At 39.0% G+C, this 22,225-nt stretch overlaps 2 protein-coding genes across 7 annotated transcripts; one reads left to right on the top strand and one right to left on the bottom strand.

The window, feature by feature from the left end:
* The first annotated feature begins 226 nt into the window (after positions 1 to 226).
* Positions 227 to 4,301, top strand: LOC126631722 (probable beta-1,4-xylosyltransferase IRX9H). 2 transcript variants are annotated; one of them, XM_050301861.1, is made up of 4 exons: positions 227 to 1,834; positions 2,434 to 2,683; positions 2,962 to 3,170; positions 3,804 to 4,301. In XM_050301861.1, exons 1-3 carry the CDS (start codon positions 933 to 935, stop codon positions 3,139 to 3,141), a joined length of 1,332 nt encoding a protein of 443 aa, XP_050157818.1. In that variant the 5' UTR covers positions 227 to 932; the 3' UTR covers positions 3,142 to 3,170; positions 3,804 to 4,301. The 2 variants fall into 2 exon arrangements, with proteins under 2 accessions (XP_050157818.1, XP_050157816.1); XM_050301859.1 differs by having other exon boundaries at positions 228 to 1,834; positions 3,799 to 4,301.
* Positions 4,302 to 17,604: 13,303 nt separating this feature from the next.
* On the bottom strand, positions 17,605 to 18,978 carry LOC126631724 (conserved oligomeric Golgi complex subunit 3-like). Of its 5 annotated transcripts, none has more exons than XR_007626441.1 (5): positions 18,688 to 18,978; positions 18,468 to 18,505; positions 18,292 to 18,354; positions 18,082 to 18,181; positions 17,605 to 17,877 (listed from the first exon to the last, which is right to left on the bottom strand). XR_007626441.1 is itself a non-coding variant. In XM_050301864.1 (4 exons), exons 2-4 carry the CDS (start codon positions 18,324 to 18,326, stop codon positions 17,764 to 17,766), a joined length of 249 nt encoding a protein of 82 aa, XP_050157821.1. In that variant the 5' UTR covers positions 18,327 to 18,354; positions 18,688 to 18,978; the 3' UTR covers positions 17,605 to 17,763. The 5 variants fall into 5 exon arrangements, 3 of the variants coding, with proteins under 3 accessions (XP_050157821.1, XP_050157819.1, XP_050157820.1); XR_007626440.1 differs by having other exon boundaries at positions 18,306 to 18,354; XM_050301864.1 differs by lacking the exon at positions 18,468 to 18,505.
* Positions 18,979 to 22,225: the final 3,247 nt, after the last annotated feature.

Below are 22,225 nucleotides of genomic sequence, written 5' to 3'. Positions count from 1 at the left end.
ATCAAGGTTAATATAAAATCAATATTTTCTATTTGCAAGAGATACCTTAGACCCAAAAGAATCTTAAAGATATAGCTGTTAAAATTTTATAGAAAAAATCAATGCAAAAAAATTAGTTAGAGACTTCTGCAATTAGTACAGTTGCTAAATTGTAATTTTCTTTCCTTACACACATTGGGTATCACTACAGTTCCCACCAAATATTACAAATAATTAGAACCAATTAGGCCGTCGGTCACCCAAGCCAAGAAAAAACTGTATCGTATGTTTTTTGGTGTCTGAATCTACATGAGAGAGAGAGAGAGAGAGAGAGATTCCTGGCAAGCATCACTGCTGCCATTGACATCTTTACTTTGTGCTCCAAACGTTGACGTTTTGTCCAGCTTCAACAGAGTGGAGCTTGCAGCTGCCTGGCTGGTTTGGTTGCTTTGGGGCTAGTTGGGTTGAAAGATCGAAGACCCAGTTGCTTTTTAACGGTAATGCGGCGACCTTTTTGGTTTTTCTGAGAATTTTTCAGCATTTCATTTGGAATTTGATAGTTTTTGGGTCCAAAGTTTGTATCTTTTTAGTCATATTGTTGTTGTAGATCAAGAACTTGAACTTGGGGAAAAAAGCTGTTTTTCTTTTGTAAGCTGGGGTTGGGAGTTTGTGGCGAGAAGTAGATTAGATGGAGGGCTTGGATTGTTTGGAGGTTGGATTTTAGTTTCATATGAAATGCACGCACTAATTTCCTGCAATTGATGGTAAAAATGAAGCTTTTGATGGGGGTCATACAGAGAAGAAATTTAGTGGTTTTGAAATTTTTGGTATAACGTTCGTTCGAAAGACCGCAATGTTTTAATCTGTTTGGATAGATTTTGGTCTATGTTATAAGAGTTTGTAAGCAGAGGTGGAGTTTGAAATAAGCTAGATCAGATACTGTGTTTGTGTTGATGGCATCTATTCGAAGGACATTGTCTCCGGTGCCTCGAGTAGGAACTGCACTCAATGGGGAAACCTGTTCAGTTGCTTCTCCATTGTCCAAGTCCTCATTGTGTACTCAGAAATACCCCTCATCCAATGGATTCTTGTCGTCTGTGTCCACTTTGCTCAACCCTTTTGTTCTCAAAGTTTATTCACCAAGGTCTAATAGGCCTCTTGAGAAGTCAAAAGACTCAAAACCAAGATGGCAAACTTGGAGGAGGGCGTTTTGCCATTTCTTCATTTGTTTCATTGTTGGTCTATTCATTGGACTTACGCCCTTTGGTTCAATGAATTTACCTGCGAATCTCATGTCAAAGCATCAAGACTTATCCGTTGACATGTTATCTTTAGTTGGGTTTCAGTTGCATGATACTACATACAGAAATAAGACACCATCAGAAAGGGTGAGATTGCAGGAGAATGTTACAGCAGAGTTGCAAGTCAAAGAGCAGGAAGCAAAAGATGGGACTCCAGAAAAATCTATAGATAATCGATTACTCATTCAAGAATCAGATTTGGAATCCCGGAAGCTTTTGATAATAGTGACTCCAACATATGCTCAGTCATTTCAAGCCTATAATCTGAATCGTATGATACACACATTAAAATTAACCTCACCTCCATTGTTATGGATCGTTGTGGAGATGACCTCCCAATCTGCAGAAACAACTGACATCTTGAGGAGATCTGGGATTATGTACATACATCTTGTTTGCAATAAAAATCTTACTGATGTAAGAGACAAAAGTGTTCATCAAAGAAATGTTGCACTTTCTCACATTGAAACTCACCATCTTGATGGAATCATCTACTTTGCAAATGAGGAAAACGTCTACTCCATCGATCTTTTTGAGCAAATGAGGCAGATCAGGTATATCCACTTCTCTAAACCAAACTCCTTAGTATTAGTTTACATTTGTATGGGACTGTTGTAGGAATAGCATTTTTTATCCATCATCACCCACGGATATCCTGAGAAAATAAGAGAACATGGTTTAGTTACATTTGCAAAATTTAACAAATTTTTGAGCTTCTTGATAAGTAAGCATGAGAACTGCTCTTACAGCTATATGTCTTTTATGTCAATCTCATAGTTAATTATCATTTTTCTGCTGGAGATCCTCTGATCCTCCGCATATAGTTTGTTCATTGCTCATAGAACCTGTTGTAGAGAGATTAACATTACACACAACACAATAAAGTTCTAAAATTTGAATACCAACTGATGCGACATTGTTTTATATGTTTCTATTTGGTTTTCCTTTGAATCTCATTTAGTTCTAGCAACTAAAGTATTGTTCCATTATCATGCACATCCATCAGTATCTAAATTTTGGAAAATTGGTGCCGGTAGTATTGTATGAGAGATCTTCATCTTTGCCTCTCTAGTAAATGCTCTTTGTTTGACATTGCATTTTCTGAGCATGTTATGGTGACACTTATTTTTTCCTTTTTCATATTTTTCTGCAGGCGGTTTGGGACGTGGACCGTGGAAAAAATGATAGGTGGAAAGATGAAACCTGTTATTGAAGGCCCCGTTTGTAATGGAACTCAGGTCATAGGATGGCATGTAACTGAGTCAAATAGAAGGTTCCAGAGGTTTTATGCTGACATATCAGGATTTGCCTTCAATAGTACGATACTCTGGGACCCTAAAAGGTGGCATCGACCGACTCTTGAACCCATTAGGCAGCTCGATGAAGGCAATGATGATTTCAAGGTTGGTAACCTTTAAACATAAGCCAACTTCTACGACCTTTAAAGCAAAAGAACATGTGGTAGACTTAGAACGAGAAGTTGTATCTTTTAAGTAAACTGATGTAGTAACTAGAACATCCTAAGTTACTTACTTGTACCATATATAAGCACACCCTTCAATAATACAGCCTCTATTGGAGAAATAAAGTCCGCACTTAAGCACTGAAAACTGTAATATTGCCTGACTACTGGCTACTACATCCCCGCTTCAATTGCTAACTTTACTGTTTGCATCTGCAGACGAGCACATTTATTGAACAAGTTGTCGAAGATGAAAGTCAGATGGAAGGTTTATTGCACGATTGCTCAAGAATCATGGTTTGGCAACATCACCGTGGATCATCTAATACTTTCTATCCCTCCAAATGGATCACCAAAGATGGCCTAGATGTCATTGCCTCACTTAAGCGAAATTCTTGATGTAAATAGGGTCCATGTGGATGGCAAAGGTAATTGATCTTAATTTATTTTTATTATTCTACCATTTCTTCGAGAGGTCGCACTTGGTGCGATGGCAAGTGCCTTCGCCCATGAGCGGTAGGTCTCGGGTTCGAGACTTGGGAGCAGCCTCTCCATAAATGGGGGTAAGGCTAGCCGACATTCACCTCTCCCAGACCCTGCGTAAAGCGGGAGCCTTGTGCACTGGGTACGACCTTTTATTCTACCATTTCTTCGTGAATGTGCATTCACTCTTTCGAAAATATGTATTCGAAGACGTTATCAGCAAAAAATCTATGAGATGTGAAATGAGAACTAAAGTTTGAACTGAAAAGAAAATCGCCTGACACTTAAAATTTGTTCTCATCAGAGTTTAAAACAAGTTATATGGGGAATGCATCCTGAATTTCTCAATGTTTCAAGAGTCATTAGTATTCAGTTTCTTGGTCCAGACTTTGCACAAATATTGACGTAAATAGATGTCGGAATGCTGCTTAGAGCTGAACTTTCCCTTGTAACTACCGACATGGTTCCCAAAGACAGCTCTTACTGAAGCAAGGGGTGGAAAATTCAAAATGTTTCGTTTAAGTGCTTCATAACAAAATAACTTATTGGTTATGTCATGCAAATTTTTTGCAGTGCAGGATAGATTGATGAAGATCCACAGATCGTCTTGCCAGTGATTATTAATCTGGACTACAGTTGATGTTGGGTCAGAATGTTCAAAGACTTGAGCAGATCCATGTGACCATTCAACAAATTGGTTGAGAGTTTTCTCACAACGTTTTCCAGTTGCTAAATCAAATGCTATTCCCTAGACTCGGGTGAAAAATGATTATGTGCTGTCGTACGAGATGCTCAGTTTCCTTCGTAGGCTGCTCTGTTTAGCAAGAGAAAATTTTACTTGTTGAACTAGGGAACCAACCGCAAAGTCTTGGAAGGATGCTGGGATTCATCCATGTCAATATCAGCTTATGTTTTTTTTCCCTTTGTCATGGTTTTAGGTCTTACTTGGGTGTCGTTCTTTGTAGCAAATTTGAATGATCAAGTTGGTGCGTTAAGTAACTTCTTCCGCTTCTTTATTTTGTATTTGTTTCCTTCAACAATCTTACTCATTTTATGCATGAATCTTATTCATTTTATACACTTGGACCTCTAATTTTGCACAAAACAGAATGCCTTGCTGTGAACTCCAAATAACTGAGAAAATGACTTCATTGCCTTTCAATAGAATGAGTGCAAGTCACTTCATTCTTTTCCCTTCTTCAAGCTCAACCTTTTTTTCTTTTTAACATCCTCAGCTTTCTCTCTCACTTTCTTCAACTGTATCCTCCGATGGAGCCGAATCTCAACCTCATCCTACTTGCATTTCTCCACGGCGCATTCATCGTCTGCATTCTTCTTCTCGTTATCTCTGCCGCCTTGACTTGTCTCTTGTTTATATTCGCCCTCGGCCTCTTTTCGATCCTCTTAGATGATTTGTACCACATCTATTTGCTTTCCTGCTTCTACTTTGAAACAGTTGTGATGCCTAATCTTGAACATGGTTTTGTTGTAATTGTCTACAAGCTGTTGTGTCATGCTGTTGCCATTTTCTTGGCTTCAAATTCTTTCTCTGAATGTAAGGTTTCTCGAATCAAAGTAAAGGCAAGACGTGTGATGCATTTTATTGATGGCTTGCGGCCTTCTTAATTTCAGCTGCCTTTCATATTTACTTCTTCAACACAAGCAAACTGGTTTGATTTGTATTAGGATTTGTGCATGCAATGACAAGCGAAAGTGATTTTCGTACTCTTCTTTTCTTCAATGCACTCAACGCTCTTTTTCTAGTCATGTGATTGGATGAATCAAACGAGAATCAATCAATAGACAAAAACAAGAGATAATTGCAAAAGTAGAAAATGTGACTGTGAAAATCACTACCCTTTAAATTTTTTATTACATTATAGGTATTGAATACGATAAATGTTACTTTACCATATAATATAACATTTATATTGTCAAACTGTTGATCTTGATCATTTTGAATATATGTTCCTTGACAATATGATAACATAACGCGTCAAAGTGCTTAACAAGAGAATGCATGATGAACCACAAAGTCCATATCAAACAACCATTTCGATCCCACATGACTAGTTATGGTTTACTCCAAACTTATAAGGGTCTCAGTCTAACATGAGAACATTACTTGTCAAATCACAATTCCACAACAAATAATCCACCCTAGTCCGGGTTTGGGTTCGGGTTCATGTATGTGGGCTTAGGTTTCGATTCATGTAATTTGGGCCGGGCTATGAACATTCTTTTGTCTTTGCTTCCAAATTACCCGCTACCTCTCACCCACCTGTCGCTGTTACACCAAAAGTTCACTCTAATACACCTTCATTTCTCTCTCTCCTGATAAGAACCTAAATGTAATCAGTGATTAGCTTAATCACTAATGTTAGTTTTACAAGATTAAGGTGTAATTCGGTTTACTAGTTATTAGGCTGAGTTGGTTAAGTTGTTAGAAATGCCATTTGGCAGTATCTAGATGTTTAGGTTGTATAAAGGCACCAATGTGGTGAGTGGATGGCCAACGGTTATTTGAGTATAAAAATATTATTACAAAAAAATAGGAGGTTCTCTCCATTGCCTTCTTCCTTCCTTCCATTGCCATTTCTGATCTAGCTTGCAGGTTAAGGTCGAATTAGGGATTGGACCACTGAGGTTTTAGCATTGGTATCACCCACTTCGATCATTGGTTTCCTTTCTTGTATGCCTCGTCACACCACCACTACACGCTTCACTACCATGGATGAACAACTTGCTGCGCTCAAAGCATTGATGGAAACTGTTCCACACTTGATCCAATCTTCGATCGATGATGCGTCCTCCTCATTCGTCGCCTCTCTTGATTCCAAGCTTGCAATCTGTTTTGAACAATTCTGTCGCGAATTGTCTTTTCAACCGAGCCCCAAATCTTCCTCTGCCGTCGGTCCGAGGCCGCCGTCTTTAGAACTTTTGGATCCAAACTCCGGGGAGACCTTGAAAGCTCCTCCACGCGATTTCACTCCTCTTCACGACCCCGTTAAGGAACTCTATGACCAAGGATTGGCTCCACCACCAGCTCCTTGGTAACATCGAGTGGACTTTCTTCATTTCGCCGATGGCGATGATCCGATCGCTTGGATTTACAAGGCTAAACAATATTTCCTCTATTACAACCTTCCAGACAATTAAAAGGTGGTCACTACTTCTTTCCATCTTGAACTAGAAGCTTTGCAATGGTTCAAATGGCAAGACTGTTTACACACCACTCCAAGCTGGGAGGAATTTACAAAGGCTTTCTGTGCAGAATTTGAGTGGTTGTCCACTGAAGAGGTTCATAGGAAATGAGAGAGAAGAGAGTGCTAGTTTTGTTAATGAATGTGGTTGATAGTGAAGATGGTATAGTAGCTGAGGAAGAGTGTCTGAGCTTAACAATATGGAGCTGAGTGAATGTGCATTATATGACACTACATCTAAACAGACCATTCAAACTATGAAAGTGGATGGGATGCTCACTAACCAATCCATTCGAATCCTATTAGACTCTGGCAATAGTCACATTTTTATAAATTCCAGATTAGTGAAGAAACTTGGGTGGCAAGTAACTGATCAGAAGACTTTTAAGGTGATGATTGCAGATGAGGGCAAGCTTAAGGGGCAAGGATGTTGCAAAAACACCACCCTATCCATAAGAAACTACCATTGTACCACATATTTGTTTCCTCTCCCTTTATGAGGATGTAATGTGGTGTTGGAGGTGCAGTGATTATCAACTGTCAGCCCAATTTTGCAGGATTTCCAATTGATGACTATGGAGTTTTCTAAGCATGGTCAACAATTCAAGTTGTATCATCATGCCAGTGAGAAACCATTGGTGCAGGAAATGAGTTCCAATCATTGGGATAAGGAATGCTATGAGTCTAATTTGGGCATGCTGCTATATTATATCTGTTATGAGAAACTTAAGGCTTCTGAGTTGTCTCCTACACAGTTGGGTGAGTTGCAAGATCTCTTGGGAGCATTTAGGGAGATATTTGTAGTTCCAACTGTCATACCCCCAGCAAGAGAACATGCTCACAAAATACCATTGGTACAGGGAGCAAAACCATCTAACATTTAACCATATCATTATGGTCCCTTGTAGAAAATTGAAATTGAGACAAGTTGGGTTCATTAGACCTAGCCATATTCCTTTCTCTTTTCTTGTATTATTGGTAAGGAAAAAGGAAGGCACATGGAAGATGTGCATGGATTATAGAGAGTTGAATGCCTTGACCATAAAAGACAAATATCCAATTCCATTGATAGATGAACTTCTAGATTAATTGCATGGTTCCGGCTATTTTTCTAATTTGGATTTAAGGTTAGGGTACCACCAAATCAGAATGAGCTCTAAAGACATTGAAAAAAAATAGCCTTTAAAACTCATGAAGGCCACTATGGGTTCCTAGTGATGCCATTTGGTCTCACCAATGCCCAAGCCATTTTTCAGAGTTTGATGAATGACTTGTTTAGGCCCTATCTTAGGAAGTTTGTGCTTGTCTTCTTTGATGATATTCTAGTCTATAGTGAGAATTAGGCAGATCATTTACAACATTTGAAACTGGTATTTGAAATCTTGCAATTGAATCACTTGTTCCTCAAGAAACAAAAATGTGCATTTGGTCAAAATTATGTGGAGTACTTGGGGCATATTGTGTCCAAAGAAGGAGTTGCTGCAGATCCCAGTAAGTTGATGGCTATAGCAAAATGGCCTATTCCCAAGAATGTGAAGCAACTTAGGGGTTTCTTGGGTTTGACAGGCTACTGCAGAAAGTTTATCCCTGGGTTATGGGAGAATCTGTCAACCTTTATATAACCTTACTAAGAAAGTTGGGTTTAAGTGGGATATGATAGCTGAGGAAACTTTTAAACAGCTCAAAAGCATCATGACATCATCTCAGGTACTAGCTTTTCCTGATTTTTCAATTCCATTTAAAATCGAATGTGATGCCTCAAGAGTTAGAATTGGAGATATCCTGCAGCAAATGGGAAGACCCATAGCCTTTACTATCTAGGCATTGGGATTAAGAAATCAAGCCATATCTACCTATGAAAGGGAACTAATTGCCATTGTGTATGCAATTAAGAAATGGTACAACTACTTGCAAGGGATGCACTTCATTATTATGACATATCACAGTAGTTTGAAATACTTTTTGAGTCACAGAGCTAACACAGCTTTTCAATAGAAATGGGTTTCCAAGTTATTAGGCTATGACTATGAAATCCAATATAAACATGGGAGAGATAATATAGTGGTAGATGCACTATCAAGGGTGCAGAATCCTGAGAATGACATGGCGACTACTGAAAATGAGCCAGATAAGCTAGTGGAGCTCATTGCCATCACTTGCCCTTATTTTGGGTGGTTGGATGAGTTAAGAATAGATAATGAGACTGATGAGTGGAACAAGCAGAAATTACAAGAGGTCACAATGCTTAAACCTCAAGAAACACAAGGCCATAACTCCAAAGTGTCTAAGTTCCATATAGACAATGGCTTTCTGAAATACAATTCAATGATAGTACTTAGTCTAATGTCTCATTGGATGAGGAGAGTGATTGAGGAACACCATTCAACCCCAATTGCAGGCCATCAAGGAGTATTAAAGACTTATCAAAGGATTAAAAGAGGCTTCTATTGACAATGAATGAAGGCATACATTAAACAATTTGTTGCTGCGCGTCAGGTATGCCAAATGAACAAATATGAAACCATTGCTCCCCTGGGGTTGTTACAACCTATTCGCATACCAAAAAAAAATATGGACTGATATAAGTATGGATTTTATTGTGGGGTTACCTCAATGCCAAGGCAAGATAGTGATAATGGTAATAGTGGACAAACTGTCAAAGTATGGCCATTTTGTTGCCTTAGCTCATCCCTATTCTGCAACTACGGTGGCACAGTTGTTTGTGGATCACATATTTAAGTTGTATGGCATGCCTACAAGCATTGTGAGCAACAATTTTTGGAAAGAAATTTTCAAACTGTAAAGATCAAAGTTGAATATGAGTTCTGGATATCATCCTCAGAGTGATGGGCAAACTGAAGTGTTAAACAGGTGTTTGGAAACTTACTTAAGGTGTTTTGTGGGACTACAACCAAAGAAGTGGGTGCAATGGCTATCTTGGGCTGAATGGAGCTATAATAGCTCATATCATAATGCATCTAAGTCTACTCCATTTGAGTTGGTGTATGGCTTCCTTCCCCTTCACATTGTTGCCTATGAGCTAGGTTCTGCAAAGTTAGACAAAGTGGAGAAAGGATTATTGGAGAGGGACAAGATTCTGGAACTTCTGAAAAACAATCTGGAAATGGCACATAACTGAATGAATATCCAAGCTGATAAGCACAAGACTGAAAGGGAGTTCTTTATGGGTGATTTTGTGTACTTGAAGTTAGTACCTTACCATCTGTAAGCCCTAAATCTACATTCTTACCATAAATTGCATCCAAAGTATATTGGTCCCTTTAAAGTCTTAGAGAGATTTGGGAAATTGGCTTACAAGTTAAAGTTACAAGCCAATACCAAAATTCATCTAGTGTTCCATGTCAGTGTCCTAAAGAAACACTTGGGAGAGCACATTGTGCCTACTGTGACCATTCTAGAAGAAGGGCTTGAACTAGACACAGTGAAAGAAGCAATGACTGTGTTGAATAGAAGGATTTACAAAAAGGGAAATGTAGCTAGTGTGCAAGTATTGGTGCAATGGAAGAATTAGGATATTGCTACAACTACTTGGGAAGATTATGATAAGTTCAAGTTGAAGTTTCCAGAGTCAAATTCTAACCTTGAGGACAAGGTTTTTGGTAAGGGGAGGGTAAATGATAAGAATCTAAACGTAATCAATGATTAGCTTAATCACTATTATTAGTTTTACAAGATTAAGGTGTAATTCGGTTTACTAGTTATTAAACTGAGTTGGTTAAGTTCTTAGAAATGCCTTCTTTTTTTTTTCTTTTTTTTTTAAGGTAACTGGAAGTTCATTAACTAGGGCAAAAGCCAAAGACTACAGGAAAGCCACTAAGGACTAACAACCACTAACATTGAGAAAGCAATGAGGACAAAGAAATACAAGACGCAGCCGAGCCTCGGGAAAATATGTCAAATCCAATGCTTTCCAGGCCACCTACAACCTTTGAGGGGGCCAAGGAATACCATCTTTGTTGAGGATTCCCACTAGTGAAGATAAAGGTCTAGTGACCCACAAAGAGTTGCACATCCCAACTACCGAATGCGATGCCACAAAATCCGCCACAACATTTGCTAATCTTGGAACCCAAGACCAGGTGCACGCTTGAAAAGATCTCCCCAACTCCAGTACACGACTTAAAGTAGGAAGAATTTCCCAAGGAATGCACTCCAAGCCAGCCACCAATGATGAGATGACCAATTTTGGAATATGATTCCACGAAAATCTGATTGAAATTCCTCTGGCGAGCAAGAGCACAACCCTCATATATCGTCAAAGCCTCAGCTATAAGAGCACTTGTGGCCACGACTTCCAACCGGACACCTCAACACACCGGGGCATCACGAATTACTACTCCCATAAAGCCCCGATCCACACCCATCTTCCAGTTAGCATCCACATTCACCTTAACCTCACCACTAGAATGAGGGGACCAAGGAGGACATCGGTTCATCACATGTGCACGCGGAGGAGGGGGCATGAAGGTACAATTCGTCGCCGATGAGAAACTATCAAATGCATTCCTAAAAGCAATAATGGTGATGGTGGGCGACGGCGAGCGCTGGTGATTTCCAAATATGCCAGCAAGATAACCCGACAAGGGAAAGAGCTCGCGATCTTTCCAACTTACTCCCAAAGTCAACACTTCCAATCCAGAGAAGCCAAGCAGCAAAAGTAGAGATAGAGTCACGGTTCACCCGAATACCTAAGGGAGCATCAAACCACACAAACTCAACCCAAGGGCAAAGGAGAAGAAGGTGCTCAACTAACTCATCATGCTTACTACAGATTGGGCAAGAGGGAGAGAAATCGCAACGATGCCGAAAATGATTTTGGTAGGTTGTAATAGCCCATCGAGCCCCTAGCCACAAAAAGTTCCTCACCTTGAGAGGCGCCACAATGCCCCAAATCATCTTCTAAACACGCTGATCTGATCCAACATTGGCAACATGCTGTGGATTTTGTCCCCATACCCAACGATATTCCAATTTAATGGTATAAATTCCATTGATTTTCACCCGCTAGATGAGGCAGTCCAATCTTGCAGGATCACCAAAATGAAAACCAACGATCGTCGTACTATCCAACTCTGAGATAACATTAGCGATAGAAATCAAGTTCTAAGGCCCGACGTCCTGATTAATGATTAAGTCAACAATTTGATCCAAGTCCACTGAGCCATCGTTGATGGGAATAGGGTAACCAGCCAATAAACTCGGAACCCAAACATCTCTCCAAAGGCTGACCTTCATGCCACTTAGGACTTACCAATGAGTACCCTTGAGAATAATGTCTCTTCCATCCAAAAGGCTCGACCAAATCCAGGAGGAACGACCCTCGCTCTTTGCCTTAAGGAACGAGGAGTGAGGAAAGTATCGGTCCTTGAAGACCCAAGCCCATAATGAGTCATGCTCTTGGATAAGCCGTTAGCACTACTTGGCCAAGAGGGCAAGATTGAAGTCTCCCAAATTCCTAAAACCCATACTACCTTCACAATTTGGCAAGCCCATATCCATCCACTTTACCCAATGAATTCCCTGAGCTTTATTTGAGTTAGCCCACCAGAACTTTGCAATGGCTACATCAATTTCATTACAAAGCCGAGCTGGGAGATAGAATACATTCATTGGATAAGTGGGCATGGCTTAAACCACAACCTTTTATCAACACTTCCCGCCCTGCCTGCAATAAAAAATTGTTCTTTCAGCCCTAGATCTTGGATAATACCCCATCATTGATGTAGAACATAGCAACCGACTTGGTCTTGCCCCACCCCGCTGGTATACCAAGGTAAGTTCTAGGGTCTTCCACCCTTGACATATTCAAGATTGTACACAATTCCTACTGGACATCTCTAGGTGTATTGGCACTAAATTACACCACCGACTTTTGCAAACTAACCTCTTGCCCCGAAGTAAGATAGTAAGCCTTTAGAAGACGATCCATGTTTTCACAATTTTCCTCTGTGGCTGAAAAGAAGATCAAAATATCATCCATAAATAAAAATAAATAAAAAATAAAAAAAAAGGTGAGCACTAATTCGAATTCCTTTGAGAAATCCCGTCTCAGCCGCATGCTAGAATAGCCAAGATAAAACTTCACTTATTAAAAGGAACATATAGGGAAATAGTGAATCTCCCTGGTGGAGACCACGAGTCGGCCTGAAGCAATTCCTCGAACAACTATTAATAAGCACAGAGAGCTCCACCGACAAAACACACCGCATAACAAGGTCCACCCACGAGCAGTTAAAACCCATTTTCAATATAGTAGCTTCCAAAAAATCCCACTCAATTATGTCATATGCCCAACCGACGCTTCCTTTTCATCTTTCTAAGCTTAAGGACGTGAAAAACTTCATGAGCAATGACAATGTTATCCTGGATTTGATAGCCCCCAACGAACGCATTCTGACTTTATGAGATCATTGTGGGAAGGAAAGGTTGTAAATGATTAGCCAAGATTTTTTAGAGGACCTTGTACAAATAATTGCATATGCTAATTGGCCGAAACTAATTAACAAACTCGAGGTTGGGAGATTTCGGGATCAGAACGATATGAATGGCGTTGAGCGAGCAGGGGCTCCAGCCACCCTCCAAGCATTCAGCAGCAAAGCCTTTGACTTCAGCATAGATAACATCCCAAAATGATTGGAAAAAAATACCTTGGAATCCGTCTAGCCTCAAAGCTTTAGACCTACCAATCTATAAAATAGCCTCTCGGATCTCTGCTTTATTAATCGAACTTGTAAGCACATCATTCATCTCAGTGGTGATTGACAAACTGATACAATCAAGGAGGTTCCCCTAGTCACGATTACCCGAAAACCGGAATAGATTACGGAAATTGACCTCGAATGACCTCCTAATACCCAAAAGGTCTTCCACCCAATTACCACAATCATCCTTGATCTTCGTAATAATGTTTTCCCTTTTCCTCTGGATAGTAAAGTGACGAAAAAAATGTTGTATTGGAGTCCCTAGCTTGTAGCCAACGGACCTGGGATCGTTACGCCCAAAACGCTTCCTCCTGATCTTCAAGTTCAAGTATCTTGGCGGTAGTAGCCTTGATCCGCTCAACATTGTCCTCCCAATTCAATTGAAGAGATCCTAGATACTCAGTAAGGTTGTTGATTAAGGTTTTTCGGTCCTGGAAGGTTTCACGACTCCAAGTCTTCAAATTCTTCTTTGTACTTCTTTTCTTCTGTTGCCACCAATATAGCCAATCCCTGTCATTTTGATTACGCCATCTGTTTTCTACCACTTCCCTGCATCCCAGTTCCTTGACCCAAAAACCCTCAAACCAAAAGGGTCTCTTTCCCTTTGCATCCAATTGGTCCAAATTGATAATTAGTGGGCATAGTCCGAAGCTTTCACAACTGCGTGGGTAACCATCGTATTTAGCCACCGGGCCTGCCAAGGTCCATTTACCAGACCATGGTCCAATCTCTCTTGAACTAGGCTATTGTTCTGAGTCCCCCTCCATGTGAAGCGAGGCCCATTAAAGCCCAAATCAATAAGCTCCATTTTTGCCATAAAATCATGCAGAAAACGTGGACGCCTCAGAGATCCTGTGCTACCACCTTCATTCTCATAATCCCACAAGAACTCATTGAAGTTCCCCCCCCCCCGTAAAACCACGAGCACGAAGAGGGATTTAGAGTCTTCATCGCCCAATTCCAGAACTTTTCCTTCTAGGCACAGTACAAATTTCCATACATCCACCAAGCAAGAAACCATTCGTCGTGCCTGGTGATGCGCCTCTCTGAGTGAATAATATTTCTACTAGAAAAAAATAATATTTACCTCCCAACAGTCATCCCACCACCCTAATTGGAGAAACGTTGAAGCCGCCACCGTAACCCATCTTTCTTCTTACTCCGTCAATTTTGTGGTCTTTCATTTTCGTTTCCGAAAGAAAGATCATATAGGGTCTGTATTTTCGAATGAGCCCGTTGAGAGCTCGAACTACCTTGTCTAACCCAAGACCACAGCAGTTCCAAATTAGGTAAATCATGGTGACCTTGCGGCTATTCCAGGCCAGTAGCCACCACCACCAATAGATACCTCTGTCGCCTGAGTCCTGATGGATTCCTTATCCTCCGTATGTAACTCTCTTTCATCTCGTATTACAATGACCTCCAGCAAGTGGTCACCAGATTCCAGGCCCAGATCACTGGTGTTACTTTCGACTGGCGTACCCATCTGTGCGTCCTCACTTTCATAAGCCCCACTGGTCTCCCCTTTCTTATAACTCTTTCTTATCAACTACATGTCTCCCTGCTTATTACTTCCCATTGTCCTTTTTAATCCAAGTTCTTCAAAAAGATCCCCCATTTTCTGTCTTGGGTGTAACTAGGTATTAACTATGTTTTGTTGGGGTTGGGCCCGGATACCCATGGCACCATCATCTGGTTTCCGCATGGGGCCTGGTCCAGATATGGAATCATTTGGGCTAGCCTTAGGCCTGGCAATTCCTGACACGACCCGATAACCCGACACGACACGACACGAAATTAACACGTGTTCGGGTCGACACGATAACGAAACGGGTCGTTATCGAGTAACCCGATAAGCACCTGTTAAGATAACGGGTTGGTTCGGGTATACACGTGGGTAACACGATATACGATAAGCAGAATATTAATTTAATAATTTATAATCCTAAAAAAATACTATCATAATTATATATATTAATTTAACAATTTTATACCCCTAAAAACTATAATAATTATATATATATATATATAATTAACTATAATAATTATAATAATTATATATACTATAATAATTATACCCCCAAATTATTAACTATAATAGTTATATATATATATATATATATATATATTAAATTTTATACCACTAAAAACTATAATAATTATACATACAAAATAAATAGATTTAAATCTACTTAATAAATAAATAAATATATATATACACACACACACCATTGAACTTCATGGGATACGAATTATACGAAACTAATTTCAACGATCCAACCGTCAAACTTGTTTGTATATGCTTCGAGATCGTATCAGCAAAAAATTACAAAAAACAAACATTCACAGATCAAGTAACGGGACAAAACGTTTCGACGGTTATAAACGAAAAATCACGATTTAACGGTTATTTTAACTCCGATTTTGATGATTTTTTACAGCTACACTCCTTGACCCTATATGAATACAATGAATGAATTTGATCTTCGATTTAAAATATTTACAATAGGGGATACCACAAAATCTTATGTTATATTTGTTGAAAGTAGGAATAAACTCTTAAGTGTTAGTGAATCTATTATTTTGATGGGATACGCATTCTACGAAACTAGTTTCAACGATCCAACCATCAAACATGTTTGTATATACTTTGAGATCGCATACGCCAAAAATTGAAAAAAAACAAACATTCACAGATCAAGTAACGAGACAAAACATTTCAACGGTTATAAACGAAAAATCACGATTTAACGGTTATTTTAACTCCGATTTTGATGATTTTTTACAGCTACACTCCTTGATCCTATATGAATACAATGAATGAATTCGATCTTCAATTTGAAATATTTACACTAGGGGATACCACAAAATCTTATGTTATACTTGATGAAAGTATGAATAAAGTGTTAGTGAATCTATTATTTTGATGGGATACGCATTCTACGAAACTAGTTTCAACGATCCAACCGTCAAACATGTTTGTATATACTTCGAGAACGCATACGCCCAAAATTGCAAAAAACAAACATTCAGAGATCAAGTAATGAGACAAAACTTTTCGACGGTTATAAACGAAAAATCACGATTTAACGGTTATTTTAACTACAATTTTGATAATTTTTTACAGCTACACTCCTTGACCCTATATGAATACAATGAATGAATTCGATCTTCGATTTAAAATATTTACACTAGTGGATACCACAAAATCTTATGTTATACTTAATGAAAATATGAATAAACTCTTAAGTGTTATTGAATTTATTGTTTTGATGAGATATGTATTTTGCGAAACTAGTTTCAACGATCCAACCGTCAAACTTGTTTGTCTATGCTTCGAGATCGCATACGCCAAATATTGCAAAAAACAAACATTCAGAGATCAAGTAACGAGACAAAACTTTTCGACGGTAATAAACGAAAAATCACGATTTAACGGTTATTTTAACTCCGATTTTGATGATTTTTTACATCTACACTCCTTGACCCTATATGAATACAATGAATAAATTCGATCTTCAATTTAAAATATTTACACTAGTGGATTCCACAAAAATCTTATGTTATACTTGATGAAAGTATGAATAAACTCTTAAGTGTTAGTGAATCTATTGTTTTGATGGGATACGCATTCTATGAAACTAGTTTCAACGATCCAACTGTCAAACATGTTTGTATATATTTCGAGATCGCATACGCCAAAAATTGAAAAAAACAAACATTCAGAGATCAAGTAACAGGACAAAACGTTTCGACGGTTATAAACGAAAAATCACGATTTTACGGTTATTTTAACTCCGATTTTGATAATTTTTTACAGCTAGACTCCTTGACCCTATATGAATACAATGAATGAATTCGATCTTCAATTTAAAATATTTACACTAGTGAATACCACAAAATCTTATGTTATACTTAATGAAAATATTAATAAACTCTTAAATGTTAGTGAATATATTGTTTTGATGAGATACACATTTTGCGAAACTAGTTTCAACTAGGGCTGGGCACGGGTCGGGCCTGGCCTATTTTTGAAGGGACCGGACTGGACCTGGAATTAAAGGAGACGGGGCGGGCCGGGCCGGGCATTACAATTCTGAAAATAGGAACTAGACCTTACTCGGCCCAGTTGAAACGGGCCAGTTCGGTCCTGGTACATGGGTCCTTTTTTTTTTTTTGCTGTTTAAAAATATTTGCTGCACAGATTGCAGTTTCAAAATATTTGTTGCACAGATTGCAGTTTGAAAAAACTGCACAGATAGCAGTTTGAAAAAAATTGCACAGATTGCACAAATTGGAGTTTGAAAAAACTGGACAGATTCCAGTTTGGAAAAAATCACAAATTGCAATTTGAAAAAAAATTGCACATATTGCTGCACAGAACAGATTGCAGTTTGCACAGAACATATTTCACAGAATGCAGTTTGCAGTTTGTATTTGGAGTGCACAGATTGAAAAAAAAATAGCACAGATTACAGTTGCACAAATTCAATACATCTAAAATAACATTGTATCGTTATGCAGAGGCATCAGAATTCGGAAAAACAACTAATGATCCTTATCAAATATGGTAAACAACTACTGATCCTTTTCAAATATAAATAAAAAATTCATCAGCTCACCAAGGAAAGTCTCTGTTCACAATATAGTTTGTGGCATTCTGTAAGGATCTGAGTATATTCTTTCCTTGATGCTTTGCTTTCAATTTCCTCCAGCACTGGCTTAAGCTGCAGAGATTCTATTTGTTAGACATCAACACTTAAACGAGTGTGAAGTTAAAAACTTAATGTAGAAAATTGCATGCCCGCTTCAAATAATTGGATAGAACTAAAAATGCTTTTTAGACACATCTTGCTTTCAGCTTTTCACACCCTGGCTGGTTAAATGCTTTAATCAAATTTTAACTAATTCAATATAATCATCAATGTTACCTCACTTGCTGCTGCCTTGAAACGGACATATATAACAGATGCTTCTACACCCTCAGAAACAGATGCGTTATTGCCACATGCCCCGGATAGCTGCCTGTACCTGATGACAGTGGCCATAATTCAAAGCTAGGTAATATACAGTAACGCATATTAAGACTGAAGTCTACTACAATGTGTTAATGGTAACTCAATTCAATAAGGTAACATTACTTGAGAAGAAGCACCTTTGAGAACTGAAAGTACATGAGAACGAATCATTCCCAAGGCTCGAGACTGTCCAAAACAAGTAAACTATATATTACTGAAGGAGAGGTCAAAACTAATCTTACTAGAAGACAATCTCCATTCTATACTATTCATCTAATCAACGTTCTTGCAAATCATACCTGCAATTGTCGAAATTTGAGCAGGTAAACACTGGATTCTGCATAAACACACAAACACACACATGTATATATATACACATATACAACAACATGTTATGCATAGGCATCAGAATTCGGAAAAAAAAAAAAAAAAACCCTAAAATCTCAAATTCCAATTTAAAAACCCTACACCCAAAATTCAAAATTTCAAATTAATAACAAAACCCTAATTCAAAATTACCTAAATTTTAGAAGGATGATGGCTGGTACCAGTGTTCTCGACGACGATGATGGGGTGATGGGGTGATGGCGGTCACAACGGCGAGGGTTGCTGTCGAAGATGAGAGAATCGACTGCAGGGGTGATGGCGAGAAGGATGATGGGTGGTGGTGTCGTTGTCTTCGCCGAGGAGAATCGACGGTTGGTGAGGGGGAGGACGATCGGAGTAGTCAAGGGAAGGGAACTATCGAGGGACTAACTGAGAGTTTGAGAGTGAAAGAGTGAGAGTCGAGATGAGAGAGACGGATAGAGAACTTAGGGTAAAACTAAAACTAACGGTTCAGATTAGATATGGTAGCTTATTCATCAATCTGGTCCGTCCATTTTAATTGCAAACGGGTCGGTCCGGGTACCCTCGGTTCCTATACTCCAAGAATCGGCCCGAACCGAAAATCACAAAGGCCCGCCCCGGCCTGCCTTGTTTCTCTTTTTTAAAAATAGGACCCGGCCCTTACCCGCCCCGAATCGCCATTACCCGCCCCGACCCGCGGTTCCTTTACTCGTTTGCCCACCCCTAGTTTCAACGATCCAACCGTCAAACTTATTTGTATATGCTTTGAGATCACATATGCCAAAAATTGCAAAAAACAAACATTCAGAGATCAAGTAAAAGGAAAAAACTTTTCGACGGTTATAAACGAAAAATCACGATTTAACGGTTATTTTAACTCCAATTTTGATGATTTTTTACAACTACACTCCTTGACCTATATAAATACAATGAATGAATTCGATCTTCAATTTAAAATATTTACACTAGTGGATACCACAAAATCTTATGTTATACTTGATGAAAGTATGAATAAAATCTTTACGTGTTAGTGAATCTATTGTTTTGATGGGATACGCATTCTACGAAACTAGTTTCAACGATCTAACCGTTAAACATGTTTGTATATACTTCAAGATTGTATATGCCAAAAATTGCAAAAAACAAACATTCAGAGATCAAGTAACGAGACAAAACTTTTCGACAGTTATAAACGAAAAATCACGATTTAACGGTTATTTAAACTCCGATTTTGATGATTTTTTACAGCTACACTCCTTGACCCTATATGAATACAATGAATGAATTCGATCTTCAATTTAAAATATTTACACTAATGGGTACCACAAAATCTTATGTTATACTTAATGAAAGTAAGAATAAACTCTTAAGTGTTAGTGAATCTATTGTTTTGATGAGATACGCATTCTACGAAACTAGTTTCAACGATCTAACCGTCATACTTGTTTGTATATGCTTCGAGATCGCATACGCCAAAAATTGCAAAAAAAAAACATTTAAAGATTAAGTAACGGGATAGAACTTTTCGACGGTTATAAACGAAAAATTACGATTTAACGGTTATTTTAACTCCGATTTTGATGATTTTTTACAACTACACTCCTTGACCCTATATGAATACAATGAATGAATTCGATCTTCAATGTAAAATATTTACACTAGTGGATACCACAAAATCTTATGTTATACTTAATGAAAGTACGAATAAACACTCTAGTGGATCACTTTCATTAAGCTTTGAGTTCCATTGGCAAAGTTTAAACTTTTGAGAAAGACTTCACAACCTTGAAAACAAAAACGCTTTCATTTTGCATATCCTTGCACATTTAATATTTGTAATAGATTAGTAGTGTATGGATGTATTTTTTATGAGGCTCTTATTTTCGAGTGTAGATGTAGTACTTAAATGACAAATGTGTTTTAATGTTTTGAAATAATATTTATGTGACAATGTGTGGTATGTGAAAATTTAAGAAGAAAAAAAATATTTTTCTTAACGGGTCATAACAAGTGACCCGACCTGTTAAGAACCCGTTAAGATAACAGGTGTGACACGACACGACCCGTTAAGATAACAGGTGTTACACGAAAACGACACGAACACGACTGACACGACCCGTTTTCCAGGCCTAGCTAGCCTGTATGAATTATGGCCCTTCTCATGAAGGCCCGCTTTCGCTTAATTCGTCTATTCTGATGCCCCCTTTTTTTGCCCCTAGAGTAGGCCCATCCAGTTTCCACCTTTGTTTCCTATTTAAATCGCGGCCCACAACTAGTTGGTTAGGACCACCCATATTCGAGGTCTCAGTAGTCCCTAGAGGGGAATTAATGTTCTCATACCTGGCAATTGTACCTCCAGAACCCTACCCTGACACATCCCTTAGGTGATGGCCTTCTTTGGATCAGGATTCTCTCCTGAGCAGATGGAGAGGATCCTCCTGACCAAGGACATCGGGCCGTTCATTTTTATCCAACGGTTATGATTATTATAATTTTTAGAGGATCTCCTGTTTGTAACCGTTGGATAAAAAATGAACGGTCCGATGGACCTGATCAGGAGGATCCTCTCCATCTGCTCAGGAGAGGATCCTGATCCGCCTTCTTTTTGCCTTCCTGCAATAGATGTGACCCCTCTCCATCATGCCCACTTTCCTCACTCGTATCCCCGCTCATGTGTAATCTTCTCATAATAGGTGGGGTTTTACGACTTGCACGACTCATCCCAGCTTGCTGGCTATCTCCCATCAAAATAGGTTGCACCAAATGGCTTCTTAAAAATCACGGACCATTTTTGCTCTGGTCCAGTCTTCACAGGCAGCTACATCACTCCTGTTTATTTTAAAAGAACATTCATTCATAGCATGTCTGATTCTTCCGCATTTGTAACAGAAATCCTGCAGCTTTTCATAACTGAACTCCACCCACGAATCCTTGTCCCCGCCCTTGGCTAACCAGCAGCCTGCTGCCATAGGGTTTCTGGTATCAATCAAGATTTTGACCCTAAGGAAACCTCTTGCCAACGCAACATCTTCCAACTCGAGGAATTCCCCAGCTTCTCCAGCCAGCTTTTCCACGTTATCTATCGTTCCGAGATTCAGCGGTACTCCTCTCATATGTGTCCAGAATGGAACCAGGTGAAGAAGGATTTCCTCTAGAGAGAGATTAGATGGCCACGCTCTTACCGAGAAATTTTGTTTCATCACAGCTCATAGTACCAAGTTTATGATTCAGGATGCCACCTCCTCATCCCTCACCATAATAATGTAGATATTCTCCTTCACCCAATTGATTTGGACCACACTCATGTCCTTCCTGGCACTCTTTAGGATGTTCCCTACCCTCCTCCCACAACCCCACTCCCCCCCCCTCCCCACTAGGGGTGGGCACTTAGAACCGAAAACCGAAACCGAAACACGAACCAAATCGAACCGTACCGAACGGTTTGGTTTTGCGGTTTTGAAACGGTTTCGGTTTCGAAACCAAACCGCAACATAGAAAACGGTTTGGTTTCGGTTTTGGCTTTTGAAAACCGCACCGAAACCGAACCACACCGCAAATATTAATAAACATTTAATTAAATGTCCATATTAGATTTCATGTTTTAATTGGTCGTTTGTTAAAATCCATACACTTAGTATGGACTCAACCACATTAGAATATCATCATTCATCACCTTCTTTTGTTCATTAACTTGAAGGACCTTTGTTAT

The sequence above is a fragment of the Malus sylvestris genome, chromosome 8 (assembly GCF_916048215.2).
Source record: "Malus sylvestris chromosome 8, drMalSylv7.2, whole genome shotgun sequence".
NCBI classification, from domain to species: domain Eukaryota; kingdom Viridiplantae; phylum Streptophyta; class Magnoliopsida; order Rosales; family Rosaceae; genus Malus; species Malus sylvestris.
Note: the sequence above shows the minus strand (reverse complement) of the source record. Positions and strands in the feature narration are given on the sequence as shown.

Excerpts from the sequence above, each read along its gene's own strand:
- LOC126631722 (XM_050301861.1), top strand. The coding sequence starts at position 933 with ATGGCATCTATTCGAAGGACATTGTCTCCGGTGCCTCGAGTAGGAACT. Across the intron at positions 1,835-2,433 it reads GAGCAAATGAGGCAGATCAG|GCGGTTTGGGACGTGGACCG; the intron begins GTATATCCACTT and ends ATTTTTCTGCAG. Across the intron at positions 2,684-2,961 it reads AAGGCAATGATGATTTCAAG|ACGAGCACATTTATTGAACA; the intron begins GTTGGTAACCTT and ends TTGCATCTGCAG.
- LOC126631724 (XM_050301862.1), bottom strand. The coding sequence starts at position 18,531 with ATGTGTGTGTTTGTGTGTTTATGCAGAATCCAGTGTTTACCTGCTCAA. Across the intron at positions 18,355-18,467 it reads TCAAATTTCGACAATTGCAG|TCTCGAGCCTTGGGAATGAT; the intron begins GTATGATTTGCA and ends TGTTTTGGACAG. Across the intron at positions 18,182-18,305 it reads TGTACTTTCAGTTCTCAAAG|GTACAGGCAGCTATCCGGGG; the intron begins GTGCTTCTTCTC and ends CACTGTCATCAG.